The 24,918-nt window shown below is 35.0% G+C and overlaps 1 protein-coding gene across 2 annotated transcripts in view; it reads left to right on the top strand.

Moving 5' to 3' along the window:
- Positions 1-24,918, top strand: part of LOC150105508 (PAT complex subunit CCDC47) — a 300,186-nt gene that overhangs the window by 27,587 nt on the left and 247,681 nt on the right. Inside the window, exon 2 of one of the 2 annotated variants that reach the window (XM_090394850.1) lies at positions 3,981-4,225. In XM_090394850.1, the coding sequence (XP_090250976.1) occupies positions 4,007-4,225 (219 nt within the window). In that variant the 5' untranslated portion in view covers positions 3,981-4,006. Of the gene's footprint in view, positions 1-3,980; positions 4,226-24,918 lie in introns of those variants that run through there. The other variant, XM_090394851.1, reaches the window with a different exon arrangement.

Genomic DNA, 24,918 nt, shown 5'->3' with positions numbered 1-24,918 from the left:
GATTCTTGTTCCATTGTATAAGGCTTTGATTAGGCCACACATGGACTATTGTGCCCAGATTTGGTCACCTGGTTTTCAGAAGGATGAAGAGATGTTGGAAAGGGTCCAAAGGCGACTGACTAAGGTAGTTTCTGACCTCTGGAATGTCGAGTATGAGGAAAGATTGAAAAGATGTAATTTGCAGAGACTAGTGGAGAGAAGGAAGAGGGGAGATATGATAGAGACCTACAAGTTGGTAAGGGGTTGCTATAGGATCAATGGTGGAGAAGTTCTACAGAGAATAGTGGGAGATCAGGGGAGAACCAGAGGTCATCCCTGGAAACTGTATAAAGAGGGTGTGAGTAGGGGAGTGAGAGGCAGGTTTTTTTCGTGCAGAGTTGTGAATGATTGGAATGCCTTGCCTGAGAGTGTGGTGTCTGCAAGGAGTTTGAATGTGTTTAAGACCCGATATGATGAGATGTGTGTGAGATAAAAGGACCTCCTAGATGAGTCTTTGACTCCATGAGGTCTTGTTTAATAATAATAATAATAATAATAATAATAATAATTTTCAGGCTGCAGGATAAATAGCAGCGAAATACAAAAGTATCGGTGGTAGTGGAACTTTCCATGATGAGTATTTAGACCCTATGGAAAAGATAATAATCATGAGACCTCATAAGATAATTATGTTTTCATAAAAAGAAGACATAAAGCAATTTCATGTTTGGACTGTAAAATCCTGAGCACAGTCAGTGAAATGCCATTGAATACAGACTTTTATCTATATCCAATTGTTTTGGCAGGAAAAGGTATCAAAAGGTGTGATGCTTTCATTGCAAAACAATGAAAGCAGAATATTTACCATGATCATCACTTTAAGAATTGGAAGAAATGTAAGCAGTCAGGGGATTGTTTTTTTATTTATTTTTTTTATTGACAATCATACATAGAAACATCCAAATTCGAAAAAGTTGGACAAAAATTACTTTTGGTAGCTTAGGCATGGTATAGTTCGCCCACAGATTAGAGACCCTTCGACACTCCTGCATATGTCTCAAAAAGGAAAATACATTCAGATAATAGGGTAATCAATCCATCTTCTGGGATGAGTTTGTTTATTATTACAGCTCGAAAAATTTAGCTTTTCTTTTACGAACATTGTAGTTTTTAAAGTGTAACTATTTTGCTTGTATAACAGTTGGAAAAATGTACGTAAAGTATTAACAAAATTAAAAAAAGTATAGCATAAAACAAAAATTTAATGAAATTTATTTTTAAGAAAGTTTTCTATAAAATAAAAATAATTATACAGAAAAACAGAAATATTTTTCAAATGAACTTAGATATTCTAAACTTGTTGAGAGAACTGAGACATTTTAATGTCCTAAACCGATTAATTATTTATGACTTGTTTTGACAAATCATAAATTTTAACATTCTTTTAACAAACCCATGCAAAAAAAAGCTTGGAAAAAAATACCATTATCAAATCCTTTTAATCTTCATAGTCATCTGAATCGGTGTCCGAATCGCCATCATTTTCACTTAAACTGATCACCAAAGGTTCGCATAATTCTTCGATAATTCCATCTCTGTCCCATTACATATTTTCCAATGAGGTGACATGAGAGCAATATTTTCCCCACTTTTGAACTGTAATACTTTCAATCGCCTGTTCTGAAAGCTTAAAAAGTTTCGATATGTCAATATCCCAGTTAGGTTGCGATGGTGAATGAAACTTTTCACTTCTGCCCAAACATACTCAATAGCATTAACATAGCAATAGCATTAAAACAAAATCCAATTTCATGAAGTCTTTTCCAAGGAAAATTAATTTTTTTTACGCACAGGAATCAATTTCGGAACAGTTGGCACTCTTTTCTCGACCACGTAAAATTCGTGAATTGTTCTTCTTATAACGTCTATATCAAAATCATTCAAAGCTGCGGTTTCGATGGTTTTCTTTCTCTGACGCTTTTTTTAAGAGATTTAAATTTTGGTTTACCTTCACCTTTTGATTCCCTACGAATTCTTTTAACAGTCGACCCCGATACTCCCGCAATTGCACTTGCATTTTATGACTTGAGAAAGGGGAACAAGAAGACTGCCTTTTAACTATTCTTTTTCACAGAATGTCAGCACATTATTCCATATTCTTTTGCAAGAGCTACTGAAACGTTTAACAACAGAACTTGTTGACTGTACTGGATCCATCATACAAATTAATAATAAAAAAAAATGCAAAAAAGCAACAACAAAATTCAAGCTACTACTAGTACAGTGACAGACAAGAAAGCACGTGATTTCGCATGTTGGCGACCAATTCGTACATCCTTCATTTCTTTCTTCCCTTCAGCATGAATTGACTATTCTTGGCAAAACGCCAAGCAGAGATCTACAAACGGTGGGCGTGCTATATTAGAAAGCATGACTGCCATCTGAATGTAATACAGGTTTCTTGCTTTTAGTCAATTTTTTTATATATTATGTTAATTTCCATGCCTCATTGGAGATGTGCATTTAAGCAACACAAAGAAAATGGAAATGATGCACTGAGAACAAAGTTTTAGGAAGGATGTCCTCAGCCTTTATGTCACTGATATTGTCAATAGATTTGAAGGGATATGTTCAGTTGTTCATGGATGATGCTAACCTGGGGAAAGTTATTAGGAATTGTGCTTTTCAGGAGAATGAATAAGCTAGAAGGGTGGGAATATCAATGGGGAGGGATTCCATTTTAATGTAGCCAAGTGTAAGGTTTTCAACTTTGGAGATCTAGAGATAGAATATTATACTATATTCTGTTGGAGGGGGGGGCTATATTTGAGAAAATGAAGTAGACAAAGAATCTTGAGATAATGGCAGATACAAAGTTGAAGTTCAGTGAACATTGAGTAGTAAGGTAAATTGAGCTTTCTCCCATTTCATTTAGCACTAAAGTACTTAATGATGCTAACAAGCCCAATACATTTTGTACATAAGTTGATTCAAGACTTATGTTTGCTATGAAATATTCTACTTGGTACTCTAATTGTCATTCAGTTATTACTTATGGACAACTACAAAATAAAATTTATGTGATTCTTATCCATGAAAGGCTGTTAGTAAACCTATAGTACATTTGTAGTGTGGACTGAGGATTTTTTTTTTTTTTGCATTTTTTTTTATCAATTTTTATATATATATATTTTTTGTAATTTTTTTAAAATTAATTTTTACGTAGTATGGTGGAAACCTTGCTCTAGAGACCAAATATTGAACTTTTTCAAGTCACTTCAGGCCTCTAATAAGGGAAACGGTGTTCTCATACTAGGCAATGAAATTAATCTTCCACCCAAAGACAATCACAAACATCCATGCCCACATGTGGGATTTGAGCTTGCACCCTGATGGTTGGAGAGTTAGTACGATAACCATTTAGCTAACCAGGCCAATCAATTATGTTTTCCATAAGGTGATATGTTATATCACTGTTCTGTTGTTTTTCATCTGATATCTGATATAAATATTTTGTAAACAAGTTATTTTTATTAAATTGTTCCTGTAAGTTCATGTTTTGATGAAATTATTTTTTATTTAATATTTTTTTCAAATTTTTTTCTTCACTGATTTGTTTCTATGAAGTTAGGTGTTGTGGATTTTTGTTTAATTGCTTACTGATGAGCATTGCTTTGTCATTTAATTCCCTTTTGATGAAATGCTTTTTTATTTTTTTCAAGAGGATATAATCGAATGACAGTTCATCAGATTTATAGTTTTATTGAATAGGCATTCAGTTAATTGCCTTAAGATGAACTGCTTTTGGTGAATTTTCTGCATACCATAGTTTAAGGGATATGGTTTTGAAATTGAGGCATCCAAATTTTGACAATAAATGTTTTGCTGGAATCACCTAGTGAGATAGTACCCTAATTTTGGAAATGTAATCTACCATGTAAAACATAGGACAAAGTCCTCTAATTATTATGATTATTATATTCTCCTTTTTTTTTTTCCAGATTTTATTGTCTAATAATATTTTACGATGCAAGTTTTCTTGCTTGTTCTCATTCTCTGTGTCCAAGCTTTTGCTGTTAATCATCATAAAGCTGAAACTGAAGATAATGAATTTGCGGAGTTTGAAGAGTTTGATGATGAAGAAGAAATTATTGTCAAAGATGCAGATGCAAAAGTAAAGCCAGAAATTAAGCCTTCAGAAACTCCTCCACAGTTTGAAGATGATGATGATGAAGCACAAGTGGAGGTAAGTAGAAATCAAAGTATTAGTACTCAGTATTTACATAGGTGTAATTTGAAAGAAACATTTTCCAAAATATATATATTTTTAATTTTCTGTTTCAGATTGCTTCATATACTTCATATTTCATAGAAGTAATTTTTCATAGTATACGCTTATTATTTCATAGTATACTCTTCTTCTTTCCTTAATTGGTGGTTATGGAAAACAATGGTGAACTACCCTGTAAAAATCTCACCAGGAATACTTTGTGGGCAGTGCCTACAAAATCACCTACAGTCAGAAATGACTGAAAGGGAAATTCAGTCAGTCAGTCATATTCTTCTCATGAACTCTCTTTCTTAGCTTATTTTAATAGTTATTTACAATTTAATTATCATAGGAACTGTTATCATCAAGAGATATCAGTTTCCCATTGAGTACAGAAATTGAGATGTGGTCTGATCAAAGCATTATACAATGGGGACCACCACGCTTTTATATCTCATGGTCAATGTCCTCCTCAGTGCTGCAGCAGTTTTCTGATGTGTTGTCTTCACAACCTTTATACTATGTCCTCTAACTTCAAATTTCTATCTACAATCACTCCAAGATCTATCGCTTCCTACTTCTCAAATTCTTGCATAGTTGATCATAGTAAATGTTTCCCAACATTTCAACCACTCAATGATGTGTTTGACTTTTCACCAGAAAGAGATCAGAAAAATTTTGCTCAATTTGGATACCAAAAAGTCTCCTGCCTCTGATTTCATTCCACCACTTGTTCTCCAAAGGTTGTGCTCCAAAGTTGATTCCTGCATATTTACGCTTAATTGCAGTTTTGAAACTAGCCCATACAGGGTGTTCGGGATAAATTTGACATATTTATAATTAATTATATTTTTCCGTAAGTTACATGTATTAACACACACTTCTCTTCATTTAAAAGTTTGGACCCTTCTTCATTCATATACAAGATGTCAGAAAGGATGGATAGCTGGAACCCACCTGAATCATGGAAGAGAATAACTTGTATCATGATGATTCGTGCCCGCCATCAAAATAAGGATATTACGACTGCTGCCCAATGCTCCCTGAATACAGTAAAAACAATCAGGCATGAACTAGAGACTTGCAATGGTGACTACGAGGATGTAGCAAGAAGAAAGATCCCTAGCAGACGATCTGATTGCGTTCGTACAGCAGAATTCCTCGCAAATCTGCAGGAACAGGTGTTGAAGAACCCTGGCATTGGAATTCGGGCTTTGTTCGTGGAGTTGCTAACTGTAGTCAAGCCCTGGATAACAAGGGTAGCCAATGGTAGGCCCGAATCATGTATGGCAGCAGGATTCGGCCCCTTGCCACACCTCTGGGAAAAGTCAAAAATGGTTGTCTGAAAATTTCTACGACTTCACCAGTCCAAATGTTTGGCCTCCAAACTCCCCAGACCTTAACCCCATGGATTATTTTGTATGGGGCGCAGTTGAAAAAGACACCAATCGCACTTCCAGTAATACAAAAGCCCAGTTAATGGATAAAATTAAAACAGTTTTTGCGGCCCTTCCCAGGGAGACTGTAGCATCAGCTTGTTCGAGGTTCCGAAGCAGAATTGAAGCTGTGATCGATGCTAATGGTGGTTATTTTGAGTAAATCTTGTTGATAGTATTGTAATTAACTCTGCCTGTAATGTTTTTTTGTCAATTCATTAAATTTAATAGATACAAAGAAGATTTTCTTTTTCCTTACGAAACTGTCAAATTTATCCCGAACACCCTGTATATAACTTATTCCTAACACAAATCTTTACCTTCAAACTATCATCCACTTTCTGAAGTAATGGAAAGAACCATCAACACCTAACTCCTAATGCTACCTTGAAGACTCATCATCAAATTCCTGCCATGTACCCTCAAAGGGTGTACAGGATATGATAGTACTACATGAAGAATTTATATCATTACTAACTTCCTACCTACAATTTTCCTCCAAATCAGTCTGTTACTCGTCAAGACTCCAACATTATCAGATCTCATATTTCTATCGTCTAAGGCACTTTGTACCGTATCAATCCACCTATATCTTGGTCTTCCTCTGGGTCGTTTTGCTGCCAACCTGGAAGAGAACACTTGTTTTGCTAATCTTTCCTCGCCCATTCTGTTTAAGTGACCATACCACCTGAGATTAGCTCTGCTAACGCATTCCTGGATGCTGACAACATCAAGTTCTTTCCTAATATCCTCGTTTTTAATATGATATTGCCATTGATGCCATCTGTTCATGCCTCTAATCTTTCTCAGGACTCTCATATCTTCAGTCTCTAGTCTTTGGTCAAGTGTTTTACTTCTGACCCAGCTCTCAGATCCATAAGTTAAAACTGGTTTGAATACTGTCTTGTATAGCTAATTTAGTGTTCTGACTAATTTCTCTCTTATTCCATATGAATTTATTCATTTGACTTACTACCATGCCAGCTTTGTTGATTCTATTTCTATATTTAATTTACCATCTTCACTAAAAATCGTGCCTAAGTAGCTGAAATGTTTTACTTGTTCAGAGGGTCTCCATTCACAACATAGTTGACATTTTTAGTGATTCTGCCTATTTTCATTGTCTTTGTATTTTTATTGCTGACCTTCATACCATATCTATTACAACAGTTATTCAATTTAGTCAGTGAATCTTGCACACTTGTAGCTGATTTATTTAGAAGTATAACATCGTCCACATCCCGTTTTGTGTCACCGTTTTCATCTGTAACTCCTTTTACAGCACTCTTTCCTCCATTCCTAAGCTTCAACAACCTCCAGAATATTTTGCCACCTTCTTGATATTTATTTTCTATGTTCTTGCCAAAGTCCTCCTATGACTTTTGTTTAGCTAGTTTTACACAGTGTTTTAGCTTTATTACATTTGTCTCTGTATTCTCTAAGAGCACAAGCTGACTTATTTGCCAGGAACTTTCGATATGCTTTCTTCTTTTCCTTCACTGTCTCTTTAACTTCCTGTGTCCACCAGGGAGTTCTGATTTTTCTATCCTTGCAGACAACTTAACAACATGCCTCTCTAGCTGAATCAATCAGGGTTTTCTTCAAGGCTTGCCACTGAATCTCCAAGGTTTGGTAACTATTCTCAAACTCTTTCATTTTTTCTTCAATAATCTTTGTGTATTTTACTCTACAGTTCACATCTGAGAGCTGCTCAACTTTTATTCGCTTTAAAACTTTCTTACATGTTATTCTTTTCAAAATGAAATTCAATTTTATCCTGCTCAAGACTAAATAGTGATCACTTCCAATTTCAAATCCTCTGTACACTCTGGTGTCCTGCACCAGGGAGAAAACATCACTATCAACAATAACATAGTCAATGAGACTTTTCTTATTCCTTGCCTCTTCTCTCCATGTGAATTTGTGCACATTTTTATGTTGGAACATGGTGTTAGTAATAACCAGTCCATGTCCTGAGCAGAAATCCAACAGATATTTGCCATTATTATTAGCTTTGCTCTTTTCTCCAAATTTTCCTAAAATATTTTTGTATGTCTGACAATCATTTCCTACTCTGCTATTTAGATCCCCAACAACGACCAACTTTTCCTTTTTCATTGTGTCAGTTGCTTTTTCTAAAGCCTCAAAAAATTCCACCACTTCTACCTTAGTAGAACCTTCTGTGGGACCATGCACAAATAAGTCTCATTGTCCAGTTCCCCATTCTCATGTTTGCCCACATTACTCTACTTGAGACTGACTGCCATTCAAGAAGATTAGCCTTGTATTTTGTGTTGAATATTATAGCTACTCCTTCTTTTCCTTGATTGTCATTGCCTGAATATAACATTTTGTATTTATTGCTCAGAAAGATCTCACCAGTTTGTCTTTTTTGTTTCAGTCCCCGCTATTATGTCGATCTGGCACTTATCTAATTCCTTAGCTAGCCCCATTTTTTTGCCATTCAGGCTTCTTATGTTGATAATACCGATCTTTAACTCTGGTGATGTTGAGTTGGGGTGTGTGTTCAGATTTGTTCCAGTAGCTGACTTTTCGCTGTTCGCCCGTTCCCTGCCGAAAACAACAGGGGCCTTGTTTAACCGGGCGATGCCCCAGCCGGCATGAAATTTTGTCATGTTGTACCATCATTTTGTATTTTGGTTTAACCAATAAGAATACAATTTGGTCAGCTAAATCCCAAATTGCCAGCCCATCCTCGTTCGTTCAGATTTGTTCCAGTAGCTGACTTTTCGCTGTTCGCCCGTTCCCTGCCGAAAACAACAGGGGCCTTGTTTAACCGGGCGATGCCCCAGCCGGCATGAAATTTTGTCATGTTGTACCATCATTTTGTATTTTGGTTTAACCAATAAGAATACAATTTGGTCAGCTAAATCCCAAATTGCCAGCCCATCCTCGTTCGTTCAGTATCCAGGTAGATACCCAACAGGGTGCACCACGAGAAGGTGAGGATTGGACAGGTCAGAAGCCCTGGTCTGTTCTCTGCATTCTTTTAAAGGCTAGTTATACAGCTATACAGCTGTATAACTAGTTATACAGCTTTGACCCTTAAGCACCCCACCTTGAAGACTCTAATCTAATAAATGAATGACAGTATGAATTCTGTCACTGCTGATCAGTAGGGGTTCTACTAATCTATGTCACGCATCTCTGGATAAACACCAGTGAAAGATGTAGTGAATATCAAGTGGTTGGCTATGATATCTCCAAGGCTGTTGACCTAATTTGGCAGACAGGTCTATTAAGTAAGCTCCCATCATTCAGTCTCCCCCCCCCTAACTTCTGCAATTGGATAGTCAGCTTTCTGACTGGATGCTCACTTTTAATGAAAGTGGATTGCTCCTTATCTTTTAACTATACAACTGATGCTAGGGTTCCACAGGGGTCTGTTCTCCTCTTCCTTTTCATTTGACAAATCTTGCAAAGCCCAACTGACTATAACTTGCAGAACTTTAACCTTTGCTACCTTAAATTTTGATTTTCAAAACATTCGTGAATGCTAGCAGAATACAGCTCTGCATTATTTCTGATAAAAAAGAACCCCGTTCTTCCAATCTTACCGTTGACAGTACCCAAATCTGAAATCAAGATTGGATTTACCTTCTTGTAATAACTGTAACCTTAGATCTCTTTTGACACAAACATATCACAAATATTGCCTCCTCTGTATCCAAAAAATTAGGCCTTCTCTTTTGCTTGAGGCCTTACTTTAACTTCAAACATCTTCTAACCATATACAAATGACATTGAATACTGCTTTCACATCTGTGGGAGTTCCCCGTAAAAGCTCCCAAAAAAAATCACTGGATTCTATACAGAAAAGATTAGTTAGATTTATTAACTATCCCTCTCTCACTAATCCACTCTACTCACTTTTGCAAAGGATTTAGTCTCTGCAGCCTGCATCTTCTGTAAATGGTGACTGTTCATCAGAATCAATAAGTTTCATAAATTTTTGAAAATCCATCCAAATGCATGCAGCAGCCAACCAAACCTACAGAACAAATTTCTCCTCCTCTTCATTCATCCCTTCCACTGGTGCCCTTTGGAACGGTCTCCCACTATATGTTTCCCAAGGAATACACTGCGCAGCTTTTCAAGTCTAATGTCAAGTTCCTTATTGCCCTTTGCAGTACTAATGAACTATAGGTTGACCAACTTTTCATGGATGGATTCACCATAAAAAATAAATGAGTAAATAATGATAATAGTAAATAGTCGCATGTCCATCTTTTGTAAAACTGATGATTTTCGTCTTCAACTTTGTGTTTTGTGTTTTTTTTTAAAGAAAAAATTATATTACCATTATAAATTTATAATTTGTTTAGATTTTGAAAGAACTTGTATCAATAAGTTTATTCAAGAATAATGCAGCTACTTTCATTTATTGTTGAAGTATGACTGTTCATGTGCAACTGAAAATGCAAAGGCGAATAGCACAATTGTGGGAACTCGTCGTGAGCAAATATTTTTCACACGTCTTAATGCATGCTTCATATTGATAACATATTGTGCCTTTTGCTAAAATTTTTACACTTCAGCTAAATGAAATGCAACATTTTGGCAGGCTGCAGGTTAATAGTTGGAGGGCAGCATGCTGTCTGTGGGTTGCACATCACTGATCTAGGTCATGTTTTCGAGACATTACAAGACATCCAAGTTTGCAACTTTATTCCTTCAGGTAAAAGAAGCTTCCTTCAAATACAATTTGCTTAGTGAAACCTTTTATCCTTGAGTGCTATAACTGACTCCTTTGCGCATGATTTGAAAATTTGAATGTGTACCCACTTTCGACTTGAAATTATCACTTATACAAATTGCCACAAGCTGATTTGTCTGAATTTGCAATTGTAATCTTCAGAAATAGCATTCATCCTTTTGTTTTGGACATCAGTGTATATAAAGCTTGAACAAGAAAAGTTGAGTGTATTGAATGCTAAATCAGAATATGAAAAGAAATTGGCTGTGCAGGGTAAAGGCAACCCAAAAGAATTTTATCTTATGTTGCAAGTTAACAAACAACAAATGTGGAATAATAACTTTACTTTACTGAATAACTTTTCTGACATCACTTATGTCAGAAAAGTAGATACGATTGTTTGTATAATGAGTACTTACTTCACTAAGATTTATCAACATGGTATGTAACATGGTGCATAGTGCTGTTAATACGTTGAATGAAGAGATAGAGGTGCATGAAAAGGAGGAGGATGTTCGAGAGCTGTTGTGTAATGTGGATAAGAATTTGGGAAGAGGAAGATGAGATTAAATTAAACTTGCCAAGAAATTAATATTTTTGTGTAATTCTTTATTCAAGTCTAAGCAAACAAAATTGGATCTCGTGAAGTATCTTCATGACTAGGCTACAAAGATGACTGATACCCAGTTGGTTAGTGTTATCCGAGTTACTCACTTTGAGTTGGGCTTCTCTGCTTGGGATTGCTTTTGTCATCCCTGCAGCTGACCATAAGACCATAGTGAATTAAGAGGATGGAACTATTTCAAAAAACCTCTCATAGTAAAAATAGACAGAATTTTATCTCTTCCTTGTGAATATTGCATCATGTGAGTGGTCTACACCAGCGCTTCTCAAACTGTGGGCCACGGCCTCCTTGGGGACCATAGGTTTTGTTGGGGGGGGCATGAAATAATGAAAACAAATTTAAAATGTTTTAAGGCTAAGTAGATTTTTTTATATTAAAAGAAATGTATTTAATTTTTATTATTTCTTTTTTGTTATTTTTTATATTTTAATGGAAAAAAATCACACATTGGTGCGGATTCACAAATTTTGCTTCCTGTGTATTTAGGCACTTAATGAATATTAGTAAATATATGCTTATTCATATAAGTTTCATTTCAAAGCAGAGATCTAAGAATTGCAGTTTCAAATATTTCACCTGATATTGACCTTTTATGTAGCAGTATTGAAACACATCCATCAGATTAAATTGTTATTAAACTTCTTTGAAGTTTTTAATTTTTTCTTTATTACTAATTGTTTTGCATTTCATGCGCTGGTACTGCAATGTACAATAACAATATATCTATCTATATAAAAATATGAGATAATGTGCCATGTCAAATGTGTATGTAAGATGCTAAAAATGTAATATTTGCATTTGATTTTTTATCTATCTATATAAAAATGAGATAATGTGCCATGTCAAATGTGTATGTAAGATGCTAAAAATGTAATATTTGCATTTGATTTTTGCAATATTCACTGTCAACGTTTTTGTATTGAATATAAATACAATAAATATTCTAATAATATATGTCTATATTATGATTTTTTTTCGGGGAGGGGGTCAGTGAAATATTTTAATTTTTCCAAAGGGGGCTCTGACATCCAGAAGTTTGGGAAGCACTAGTCTACACCACCGAGCCAAAAATTTAGTATCTCCAAGAATGGTATTTTTCTAAATACAAAAATTGTCTGACTGAACAATAAAATTTCCACAATACAATATTGTAAAGCATTTGTATGTCACGTTGCTAGTTTTCAAATCCATGTTTTTTCCTAACTTTCCATAAAAGTACTTTAATTCATTAATTATAAAAATCAAAATTCTCTTCTCATTGCTGACAGGTGGGACATGTTGCAGCAAAAGAACCTGTTCTGTTGTTGTAAGTAATGGAATGCCCAACACATTACATAAGCTTTCCCAAATATTTAGGGTAAGAGGGAAGCTGTAGAATGCATGCTGTACAGTTTCCATCAGTAAATGTTATCGCAGATTGGATCACTGATATTAAAGTACCTCCATTTGATGACATTTACTGGAAGATGACCATATGTAATTCTCCAAACAAGATCCCTCCTGTTAGGGCATCCTTGGAACTTGAGTAAGTTATGAAACAAAGTGTTATTGTCATTACCCAACTGTGGAAATTCGTGGCAAAAGAGGTTAAAGATTTTTTATACCAAATTTTGCTTTTATTAATGGAAAGAATGTCAATGCTAGAAGATTTAGCAATCTTAAAGTTAAGCACAGAATGTTGTTGTATTCAGGAACAATCCCAGCTTTTGAACCTCTATAATCATTTATCCCAAATAGGGGGAGATGAAAACCCAGGTAGTACCAGAGAAGGACAGCACATGTGTGATTGATCTGCAACATTTTCTGGATTTTTGAAGCTGTATTGCTTAAATAGCAAAATATTAACAATGGAAGCCCAAAGCCTCAATATTTATTTGATAGTTGAAGCAATTCCTTTTCAGCTTCTTGGTGAGCTGGACCAAAGAAATTGTACATGTTTATTATATAATTGTTTTTCTTTGCTTAGTTTAATCCACTGATTTTGCTGAATTTTTTCAAAATAACAAAAAAAAAAAAAAAAAAAAAATGTACACTGAATCATTATCCCTCAAAGCACATATGGTAATACACAAATTACATATGCTAATACCTTATTTTCCTTCATAGTTGAAGAAATTGTTATTCCTTGCACAGCATGAGTATTGTCAGCTGCAAGAAAAGTTCAAGAACCAATGCAAAGAGTAATGGACAAAAGGACAGGTGGTAATGTTCAGAACTTTCACATTTGTGACAAAGTTTGAGACACTTATTAGTGATATGTCTGATCTCCAGATAGTCAAAATATTTAGCCTCGAGGCAGTTGTCACCCATTAGATCTTATGAACTACAATGTGGGCACAGCCTCTGTACTCCAGGATAGTTCACAGGAACTCGAGCTGCACCAATGTTGACAAAATTTTGTACAGGCATCTTCATGTCTGTTGTGAAGGTGACCTCACTAGAAAACCAGTTTGGATCTTTGCTGGATATATCCTTTTGTATGTTACTGATTTTACCCCTTTTTGAGACTGGATAAGAATTTCATTACTGTTTTCTATATATTCCATTAGAAATCTCTTGATTTTTACTGTTTTAACATGGCTTCTCACCATTACAGGAATTACTGTGCTATCTGGGAACATAAAACTCTGCAGTAGTTTATCCCTGATTTCCACATCTTTAACTACAATTAAATATTTCCCTCTGCTGTATTGTGTGAAGGAATAAATCTTGCTATCCCTGAACTATCTCTTAAAACCTTAGTAAGCTGTCTCACTTTACGTCCTGGAATTTCAGTTCCTAAAATTTGCACCCTTGGAGGAATTGGTACCATTATCTCAGTGGAGGGGGGGGATGAAACTAAAACTGCTGTGTTTAATTATAAGAGAAACCTTTCAGTTGTAAGACTGAAAATGAAATAATCCTGTGATATAGAAACCATTCTACACCACCAGCAAATGCTTAGCTGAGCTACTATAAAATGCCAGCTGTGATATGTCCAAAAGTAATCCTGTAATTCAGCTATTAACTGCACTACCAGCAAACTTAATATTTAATTAAATAATTCAGTTCTAGTGTGTGTGTGTGTGTGTGTGTGTGTGTGTGGGGTGGAACCACCACCTAGTACCAGTAAAATAAAATTAAACTATCAAAGTGAAACACAAAGGAAAGAAAACAAAAGTAATTTATCTTGCCATAATTTGAGGTGTCATCATTGGGAGCCAGATCCAGAAGAGATACCAAGGTCTGATTAATGCAGAATCATATTTACCATATACAACTAGTAAACAGGTGTATCACCTTATTATTAAAATACTCTGCACCAGAGATGGTTGTAGAAGTTTACCATTTGGTTAGAAAATAAATTAAAGTTGCTAAGAATTTATATTCTTGTTAATCCTTTATCGAAGTATAAGCAAACTACCAAGTGGAAAAATTTTCTACAACTATCTGTGATCCAGAGTATTTGAATAATAAGGTGGTCCATTTTACTATTTGTGTGTGTGTGTATATGTATATGTGTGTGTGTATATATATATATATATATATGACTTCATTGACTTGATGAATTCAATGACTTCATTGAATTAATGCATTAGTCATATATGACTATATTTTACTACTTGGAAATATATGACTAATGCATTAATTCAACCTTGGTATCTCTTCTGGATGTGGTTCTCACTGATCAGACCTCAATAAAGTTTGAAACCAGTCTGGGTAATGACACTTCTGAAATAATATCTACTTCTGAAAGGAAGTGTGCTTTTCAGGATACTAAGGCAACTAATGCAAAGTCATGAACTTTTATATATGAGTAGCCTGGTCATGAAGTTACTTTACATGCAAACTTTGTTAGCTTACATTTGGAAAAGTTATCAATACATGCCCAGCCTCAGATTCTGGTATCGATTCCTTTGGTAGGTCTGCAACGAGGAATTACACCGACGGAATCCACTGCTGTCAGGCCAACACTATTGGGCCTTCCCATGGTACCTTGCAAGAGAAACTTGCACGTGAACGAGTGTGGTTCTAACACGAAGGGAAGGAAGGTAATAAAAAAGGAAAACTTTGATGGAAAACAGAAGAGGACCTCCAAATCAAGGGATGCTATTTTAGATGGTGGTAGCGTCAAAGAAACTGAGTGCACTGTTTTGAATATGCACAACTCAAATGTGTTAGCAACATCAAACAAGAGAAAATATAAGACTGATCGTGCATATGGGATTACTGAGACAACGTCGAGCAATGCAGATGACTTCAGTGGACGTACGCAAATTTGACAAATGGAGTAACTGACAGTGCATCTCTTTTTTTTTCCCATCCACCAGTACTTAAGGATATGGTGTTCAAAAATAATGGTAGATGCTATGTTTGTTTAATGTATGCCTCAAGCTTTAAGAAAAACATGTGATATGAAGTTAAGGAGGATTTGTATATATGTGGGAAATGTAAACTAATTGAAGAGATGATACATGAAAACATAAGGTAGAATGTGCATGAAAGCGAGAATGATTCTGGAATGAGTGAAGAACAGAAGTGCAGAATGAGATTTTAGAAAGAGAGATTTAGGGTTGTTCTGGAGCTCACTACAGACAGCACAGAGTGAGATTAGGGGGTTGGATAAAAGAATGGAAAGGGTGAATTTGGTGGAGATGGATGGACAGGGGAGAGAAAAGTTAAGAAACTAATACAAAGGGATTCGATGATTCGTAGAGTAAAAACCGGAGTTGTCTTTAAAAAATGTTGGCCGGGACGTATGTTAGAGTGTGTGTGTGTGTGTGTGACTAGAGCTGTAAAGAGAGAGGTGAGAGTGTAGATGAAATGATTTTAATGGTTGGGAAGAGATTTGTGGCAAGAGATTTGAGGGAGATGGTGGAGATGGTTAGAATTAAGAGTAAGAGTGCTAGAATAGTCAGTGTGCTTCCCAGATATGATAGTTGAGAAATGAGAAGGGCATTGATGATGAATGAAATGGTAGCTAGGGTGTGTAAGAAAAGAGGGATGGGGTATGTGGATATATGGGAGGAGTTTGATGGGAGAAAGGAATTATATGCCAATGATGGGCTGTATTTGAATGAGTATGGGAGAAATCTTTACAGAAGTTACTGTTTAACGAACATGTGGGTATTAGATCAGGGATACGAGAGTTATTAGAATGGGAAGGAACGAGGATGGTTGTCAGAAATAACATTGACAAGGAGGCAGGAAAAATTAAGAATCAAGACTAAAGCTTAAAAATACCCTCCTCTGTTTATATACCAATGGAAGCAGTATAAATAATAACTCAGAAGAGTTCATAGCTTTGGTTATTGCAGTCCAGCCTCAGATAATAGGAATATCAGAAACGTGGTTGACTGGCATTGAAGTTGATGGATATAGTATTTTTAGAGAAGACAGAAATTATAAAAAAGGAGGTGTGGGGGGGGGGGGTATTACCGATGATAGCAAATGAGTTGTGTCCATGTAGGTCTGTGGAAGTAGGGGTAAAAATGAGACTGATTTTGAAAGTGTGGTGTGAAATAAGTGTTACTAGAGAGAGGTGTTTAGATGGGGGAGTTGGGGTGCGTTACAGACCTGGGAATAATGAATGAGATGAGCAAGAAATGTATAGACAAATTAGTTTAGCTAGTAAAAAAAGTGTTATATTAATGGGAGTTTAAATTTTCGAAATATAAATTGGGAAGAAGAAATAACTTATGGGAGAAAGGAAAAAGATTTTCTCGAATTCTTAAGGGATCACTTTCTTATACAGTTGACGATGGAAGGAACCTTTTACATTATCCGACTAAATCCAATTCATTTTGCCTGTGGACAAAATGAATTGGATTTAGTCGGATAATGTATTTGCTAACAACATATCAACATTGCCAGCAGTTGGTGACAGCAATCATGTAGTCCTGACCTGGGAGGTGCGAAAGCATGCAGAGGCATCTATAGTAAAAGGGCACATGTGGAACTGTGGGGCAGGAGATTATGGAAAACTCAGAAAACAACTTGAAGGAGTTCTATGGGAAAAAGAACTTGAAGGAAAAGATATTAATGTGGCATGGGTCATACTTCTTAACTATGATAACAGACTGTGCCTAAATCAAAAAGGATTAACAAAATAGGTGTTAAATCGATGAATAGGGAAATTAAGCAGGAATTACAGAAGAAGAGAAGATTATGGAGAAAATATAAACTTCGATGTGTGAACAGTTGCATGAAATATGTAAAGCGCAGGCAAGAAGAGCAACAAGTATAACAAGGAAGGAGAAATTAGAGTATGAGAGGAGACCAGCGAAGCAGGCTAAGAAAAATCCCAGAGAATTTTTCTGTTATGCGGCTAGCAAAAGAAAGAATGATTATGGGAAGATAACTCTGCTGGATAGAGATGGTGCAAAAGTGACCAAGGAAGAAGTTATTATGGAGTTGTTCAGTGATCATTTTGCTAAGGTTTTTCATACTGATGGTAATGATACTATTCTAAGGAAACAGGAAGTTGAGGAATCAGTACTTCATCCCAGTTCCTTGAAGGTCAATGAGGTAGGAGTTTGTGATTGCTTAAGTCATATTGATATGAATAAAGATATTGGAATAGATGGAATTTCACCACGTGTTATGAAATAATGCGCTAAGGAACTGAAACTTCCGCTAACTCGGTTGTTTAATGAGAGTCTAGTGTCCTCAACAACCCCTAATGAGTGGAGAGAGGGCAAGATTGTTCCATTGCATAAAGGTGGAAGCAAAATGGATGTTTCAAATTACAGATCGGTTTGCATTTCTGGAGTGGTTTTTAAGATCTTGGAGAGATTGGTTAGGAATGGAATACAAGATTTGGTGGACAAGAAAAAATTCTGTATAGAGGTCAGCATGGGTTTGTTAAAGGGAGGTCTTGATTAACAAATTTGCTTACATTTTATAATAAGGTGACTACTTTTCTGGATAGGGGTGATTCATATAAAGCATGGGTGTTCAACCCGTCGATCGCAGAGCAATTTTTGGTATTCCTTTTTGGTATTCGATCTCTTGTGTATTCCTCCTTACTTTCAAATTTAATTAAAACTGAAAACATAATATTTTATTTATCATTATTTTATATTATTTTTAATTCGCTTTAAGTGTATTGCTATTGTTTATTTATATTTCATTAAAATTGTCAAATCAGTAATTTTCTTATAAGGCTGAGTAAATGAATTAATTTGGATCGGTGGAAGTCAAACAGCGAGCCGAGTGAATACGATTATAAGCAAAGTGTAAAAACTCGATTGTAGCTTAAATATTAAATATTCCAAAGTACATTACATTGATTTTTTACTTAGGTTAAGTCCCATGTGAATATTGTAAAAAAAATAAACTTTGTTTGTCTCGGTATAGTTTGTATTAGATGTTTTTGTAAATAACTCTTTTGAAGCTAATTGTATATACTGCTTTAATAAGAATATGTTAGAGTGTTAAAAACAAAGGCAATGTTTTTGTCACCGAAGCTGTACATAGCGGCATTAGAAAGATTGTTATTGAAACTTGTATGTATGAGAAAGACTTTGCAGGCTCTAAGTGTAAACTTCTCCGAAGTCAGTCAGAAAGAGTTCAAACAACTTTCTGATGGCCGGCAACTTGCAATCAAAAGAAAGTGGAGGAGAACAAAAGGCGTGCCGAACTTGAAACTTAAGATGAAAGACTCATACCGATTCTTTGGGGGTTGCCAAACTTCATGTGAGGTCTCAGAGGAGGCCTAATAAAAAGGGACTGAAGCAAGCAGAAGGGGTCCCGGTTCCAGAATTGCTGTCAGAGAAGAGGCCGCCGATCCAGAGTCGCCATCAGAAAGACTGCCCTGATTCACATTGCTTGAGAGAGGAGTTTCCTGCTTCGGGAAAGGAGCTTCTCGGTTCGAGACGTCGCTAGAGAGAGAGAGAGAGACTACTTCTAGGTCACAGACAAGGTTTCAAATTGCTGAAAGGAAGAGTTCCAATTGCCTGAGAAAAGTTTCCAGGCCAAGTTAATGTCAGACATTCACCAGTGTGTTGCGTTTTCATTACAATTTGATGAATCAAATGACTTCACTGATATTGCTCAGTTAATGGTATTTATTCTCATGGTATTTCAAGATTATTCAAGTAAAGAACAACTTTTGAAAATTATACCATTATTGGAAAGGACTAGGGGAGAAGACATTTTTTCAGCATTTGATGAATTTGTGAAACAACACAAACTTCTACATGATAGGTAATAAAAAACAACTAAAATGATAGGTAATAAATCAGGCTTCATTTCATTATGTAAAAACGATGACAAATATCCAGATTTTTTAATGTACCACTGTATTATTCACCAACAAGTACTGTGTAGTAAAAGATTAAACACAAAAGATGTTTTGGATATTACATTTAAAATTGTAAATTCTGTTCGAGGAAAAGCCCCGCAACAGCGGTTATTTAAATCACAGGCAGATGATGATAGTTAACTTCTATTGTACAATAATGTTCGCTGGCTCAGCAGAAGTCAATTTTTAGAAAGATTTCTTGTATTAATTAACGATATAAAAAATTTTCTTGATGAAAAATGAGATATTTATCCACAATTGAGTGATAAAAGATGGTTGTTACGTTTATCGTTTTTAGTAGATTTCTGTATGAAATTAAGCAATTTAAATTTAGAGTTACGAGGTAGAGATAAAAAATTTAATGACATGTTAAGTTCAATAAAAACTTTCCAACAATATTTACTTTTATTAAAGAAAAATATAAATGACCGCAAATTTAGACATCTCCCATATTTATTAAAATTTTTTGAACAAAATCGAGAAATGCTTTGCTATGATTTAAAAGAATTTATTTGTGAAATAGAATTAGTTGAGGAACAAATAAATTCAAGACTTAAAGATTTTAATAAAACTGAAATTATTGTATCTTTTATCAATAATCCATTTCAAGAAAACTTGAACATCACAGAAATTTCAAATAAAATTAGTGGGCTGTTTGATATAAATCAAGCTGAAGTAGAACTTGAGATAATAAACATTCAGAATAGTTTACATTTAATTTTTTGTAATTAATAGTTTACATTTATTGAACACTACTGATATAAAGTAATACTTCTGGATTTTACAAAGGCATTTGACAGGCTACCACATAATAAACTGGTATTAAGTTAAGGCAAATGGGATTGGAAAATTAGTTTGTTGATTGGATAGCAGACTGACTTTTTAATCGCTATCAAACGGTTGTATATAGAGGTACCATATCTCTCAGGAGGAGAGTTACCAGTGGAGTCCTACAGGGTTCTGTTCTAGAGTCGCTGCTGTTCAATTTGTTTGTTAATGATATTGCAAGTGGGCTGCATGCTGATATTCAGCTGTTTGTGGATGATGTTAAGCTAGGAAAAGTTATTAGGAATGATGAAGATGTACTGATGCTTCAGAGCAATTTGAATAAAGTGGCTATGTGGGCAGCCAAGTGGTAATGCCAGTTAAACATCAGCAAATGTAAGGTTTTGCACCATATTGGAGATGTTGTATTACAGGAGGTGGAGGAAGTGTGTGATATTGGTGGATAAAGAATTGAAGTTCAAGCGACATATTGCAAAAATAATAAAAACAGCATAAAGAATTGCCAGTATACTAAGAAGAACACTGACAAGTAGAGATAAGGATGTGGTCATTCCGCTGTACAAGGCTTTGATTAGACCACATTTGGACTACTGTGCATCGATTTGCTCACCAGTGTTCCTAGGCGAGAAGCAAGCTTTGGAAAAAGTTCAGAGGCGAATAACAAAAGCAATGTTGGGATTTTGGAATACTGACAATGAAGACAGGCTGAGAGAATGTGTATTACAGACGCTAGTCAATAGGTGGAAGAGGGGCGAAAGGTTTTAGATATATAAATTGCTAAGGGGTGCTTATCAAATAGATACAGAGGATATTTTTCAAAGGGTTGAAGTAGGGAAGGGGATAGAGACAAGAGTCATTCTTGAAGTTGTATAAAGGTGTGGTGCATAAGAGAGTGTGGCATTTTTTTTTTTTGCATTGAGAGTGGTTGGCAAGTGGAATTTATTGCCAAATGAGATGGTGAGTGGAAACATTGAATCAATTTAAGACGAGGTATGATAAACATTATCTCTGTTAGAATGCATCTTACTATAGCCTCCCTTGATGAGTTTTGACTAAAGGAGGTGTTTGTATAATAATAATAAAGGATTACACAAAAATATTCCTTTGGCAAGTTTAATTTAATTTCCAACCAAGTGGAAAAACTTTCTACAGACAGATGGGATGTTAGTACTTATGCCAAAAGAATATTCAACTGAACTGGCTAGTCTCCCTTGTCATATTTGTATAATTGAGTCTAAACTCAGGAAAATCCCACAGAATGGAAATAAATCTATGATAGTCCTGTTGTGAAGATTAATGCCAAAACTTGTCTAACTCCAGAGATACTATCAGTATCTCTGGAGTGATTGTGAAGATTTTAGTGATGTTAAGAACTTGCATGCAGAAATTTTTTGACAGACAAGCTGTACTTTCCAAGGAACAGCATGGGTTTACTGATTGAAGGGAGGTCATGTCTGGCTCATATTATTGTCAAGTTTGATAAAGGAATGAATACACTATGATACTGTTGAACTTAGCTTAAGACATTTAATAGGACACCACATAAAAGACTGCTTAAACTGGAGGATATACAATCGGAATATAAATCATTGATTTCGTTAAGTGGGTGGCTGATGGACAGATGACAGAAAGCAATATATGGAGGATGGTGAAGAACCTGCTAGAATTAGTATGACCAGTGGTAATATAATTAACGGCTATTTTAGCCTGTTTTTGTTTAGGAGTGTCCCTTATATTTAATACATTGGCTAACATAACTCAAAAGGGGTATATATATATATATAATTTAGGACATTACGGGCGAGTGTAGAAGGCAATTATGGCAGAATAAAAAATGTTGAAAAATTATGTACATACCTTGATTTTGGTTTAAAGATGCCTTCTAAATCCAAGCTCTTGTGGAAGGGGGGGGAAGAGAGGGAAAGAACATGGGGATGTACTTGGGACACGGGGAAAAAGTTTGGGAACCCGGGTTACTATTAATAATATATATATAAATATATATATATATATTATTTTGTTTTGGGGAGAGAGGGGGGAAGGAAGGGGAAGGGTATCATTATGTGGAAACTGGGGCAAGGGTTTACGGGGTGTGGGCCGTTTCGGTCATCGTCGGAACTTTGTGGGACTGACTGTAGGGCTATGTCAAGGCTGCCTAGTGATGACCAGTGGTGTTCCCCAGGGATCAGACATTGGATTGTATAATCTCAGATAATCATAATTTATTTATTATGTTCATTTTTTACAGTATTATAAATATTAGTGTAAATGTCATCAGTAGGGTTTAAATTTTGTTACATGATATATATATGTATTTAAACATTTGTACTTATTGACGCAATCGTATGACGCAATCAGACATTGGATTATAATCTCAGATAATCATAATTTATTTATTATGTTCATTTTTTACAGTATTATAAATATTAGTGTAAATGTCATCAGTAGGGTTTAAATTTTGTTACATGATATATATATGTATTTAAACATTTGTACTTATTGACGCAATCGTATGCCTTAGTTTTATTGGAGCCATGTCTTTAACCAGTGGCATAACAAAGGAAACTAAGGCATACAATTATGTTAATAATTCTCAGGGAATTACATAGAAATAATATTGTATGCATATTATTTATAGTAGTGTTCCTGTGTCATATGCTTGTAACTTGCTGTTGTTGTATTAACAGTCAACCATTTTTTTACTTGAGTTTTTTTGCTTTGAATCTCAGTAATATGCATGCACATTAGTTGCATCTTTTCAGCTATCACTGGGAAATGGAAATGCTATCTAGCAAGCAAGAGAGGAGAGTTGGAAAGGAGAAGGAACTGCTGTGTTAAATTTTGGTATCTCAGAAAAGTTTTTATATGCATCTTTATTTACTCTCCAGTGAGGTTAGTATTTATAGACAGTACAATCGATAAAGGATTGTACTGTCCATAAATCGATAAATTCTCACTGATGTATTTATCGTACTGTCCATAAATACATCAGTGAGAATATTATGTGCCAGTTGGGAAGCAAGTGTCATATGCTCCATGAGCAATAGAGAATCTGCAGCCGAACTCTTTTTCTTAGAAGTGCCTTTATAACTGCTCAGTTAAATGTACTGCTATTAACATCTTCATTCCTACTTCAGCAAATGACGGAAAGGTGTTTTTATGAAACATAATTGCTAGAAGATATATGTAAGTATAAGTCAAGTGAGATCCACCTCTTTTATGGTGATGTAAGGAATTTGAGAGGCAAGATAGACTGAATGAATGGATGAGTAGAAATAAAATAGATAAATAAAATGACGGAATATAAAGAGGACAGTGATGGAGTAAATGTTGCAAAGGAAGTTCCCACATAGTCAAGTGAAACTATACAACTTTTAGCTGAATGCTATACTCTATGATATTTGATGTTATCCTTAAGAATTGAATTCAACTGTTTGTTAAATTCAATTTTGTGTAATTCTTAGAATGGCTATATAGTTGTCTTCTATGCTTAAGAAGAATTTAAAAGTTAGATATACATTTAGTAGAAGTTTTTACTAATTGAAATTCTGCAGAGAATATAACTTATGTCAGTTTTCTTTAGAAGGACAAAGAGAATGATGTTATATACTGAATTGTGTATGTTGTGTGGTATGTATATATGTGTGTTTAAAGTAAATATTTAATTTTTTTTTATATACTAAAGTTTAATTCTTTGAAATTCACATGTTGATTTTTGAAGTTAGTGCGCCATCACAGATTCATATCTGTGATGGCGCACAGATTCATATCTGTGAATCTGTCCGGTTTAACAGGACCATTTGGTGTTCAATCTATACATTAATAATATTGTAAAGGATCTTACAGGAGTTGTTCATTTGTTTGTTGTTGATCCAAAGATAGGCAGGTTAAAGGGATGCTACTGATATACAGCACTTACAGAATGATTTCAGTAGGCAGGAACTATGAGCAAATAATAATAGCTGTCATTTTAATGTTGGTAAGCATAAAATTATGCACTTTTGGCATAATGAGATTTCCAGTGGCATATTACTTTGATCATATTAAGCTTGGAGAATCTGATGAGAATAGGGATTTGAGTTATGGTAGTTAAGAATTTAAGTAGCAAAAATAGCAAATACAGCTCAGGCAATAACTGCACTAAAATGAATGTTGACCTATAAGGATAACAAAGTCATTTTTGCTTGTTTGCGAGATATGTTTTTATATGACTACACCTGGATTACTACGCATGGATTTGGTGTCCTGAGTTCAGAGAGAATAAAGAATCTGTGCAAAGAAGAGTTACAAAGATGATAACAAGATTAGGGAATCTAGATTATGAGATCAGATTGAGTAAATGTTGACTGTAGACTAGTAAACAGGAGAAAGCATGATATGTCAATGAACTTCTGAAATGATGTTATAGAAAATTGGTTGAGTTGAGTTGATGAAATTTTGTTATATGGAAGGTGGTGAGCATGGAAGTTAAGTTTGCAGTTAATTTCGTTTGAAGTTAAGTTTGCAGATTTCCTCTCGCATAACAATGAGTGAGTGGAATAGTTTGCCTGATGGAGTGAATGCATCAAGTATGAATGAATTTAATAGAGGGTACAACAACAGTTGCAGTTGAGAGATGTATGACCTCCCTTGATGAGTTCTTGACTCCCTTGAGGTCTATGATGATATAATAATAATAATTCAGCACAAAAAAGTAAATTCACAATAATTTGGATGATGTGTGCATGTGTGATACAATAAAACACTACAGGGTTTTGTGATGTAAAATAACAGACATTGGGTTTTATTAGGCTGTAATAGCACGGATGATTATATCAACTA

This window comes from Typopeltis vanoorti, chromosome 6, assembly GCF_054136105.1.
Source record: "Typopeltis vanoorti isolate ZY-2024b chromosome 6, IOZ_Tvanoo_1.0, whole genome shotgun sequence".
Taxonomy (NCBI): domain Eukaryota; kingdom Metazoa; phylum Arthropoda; class Arachnida; order Uropygi; family Thelyphonidae; genus Typopeltis; species Typopeltis vanoorti.
Note: the sequence above shows the minus strand (reverse complement) of the source record. Positions and strands in the feature narration are given on the sequence as shown.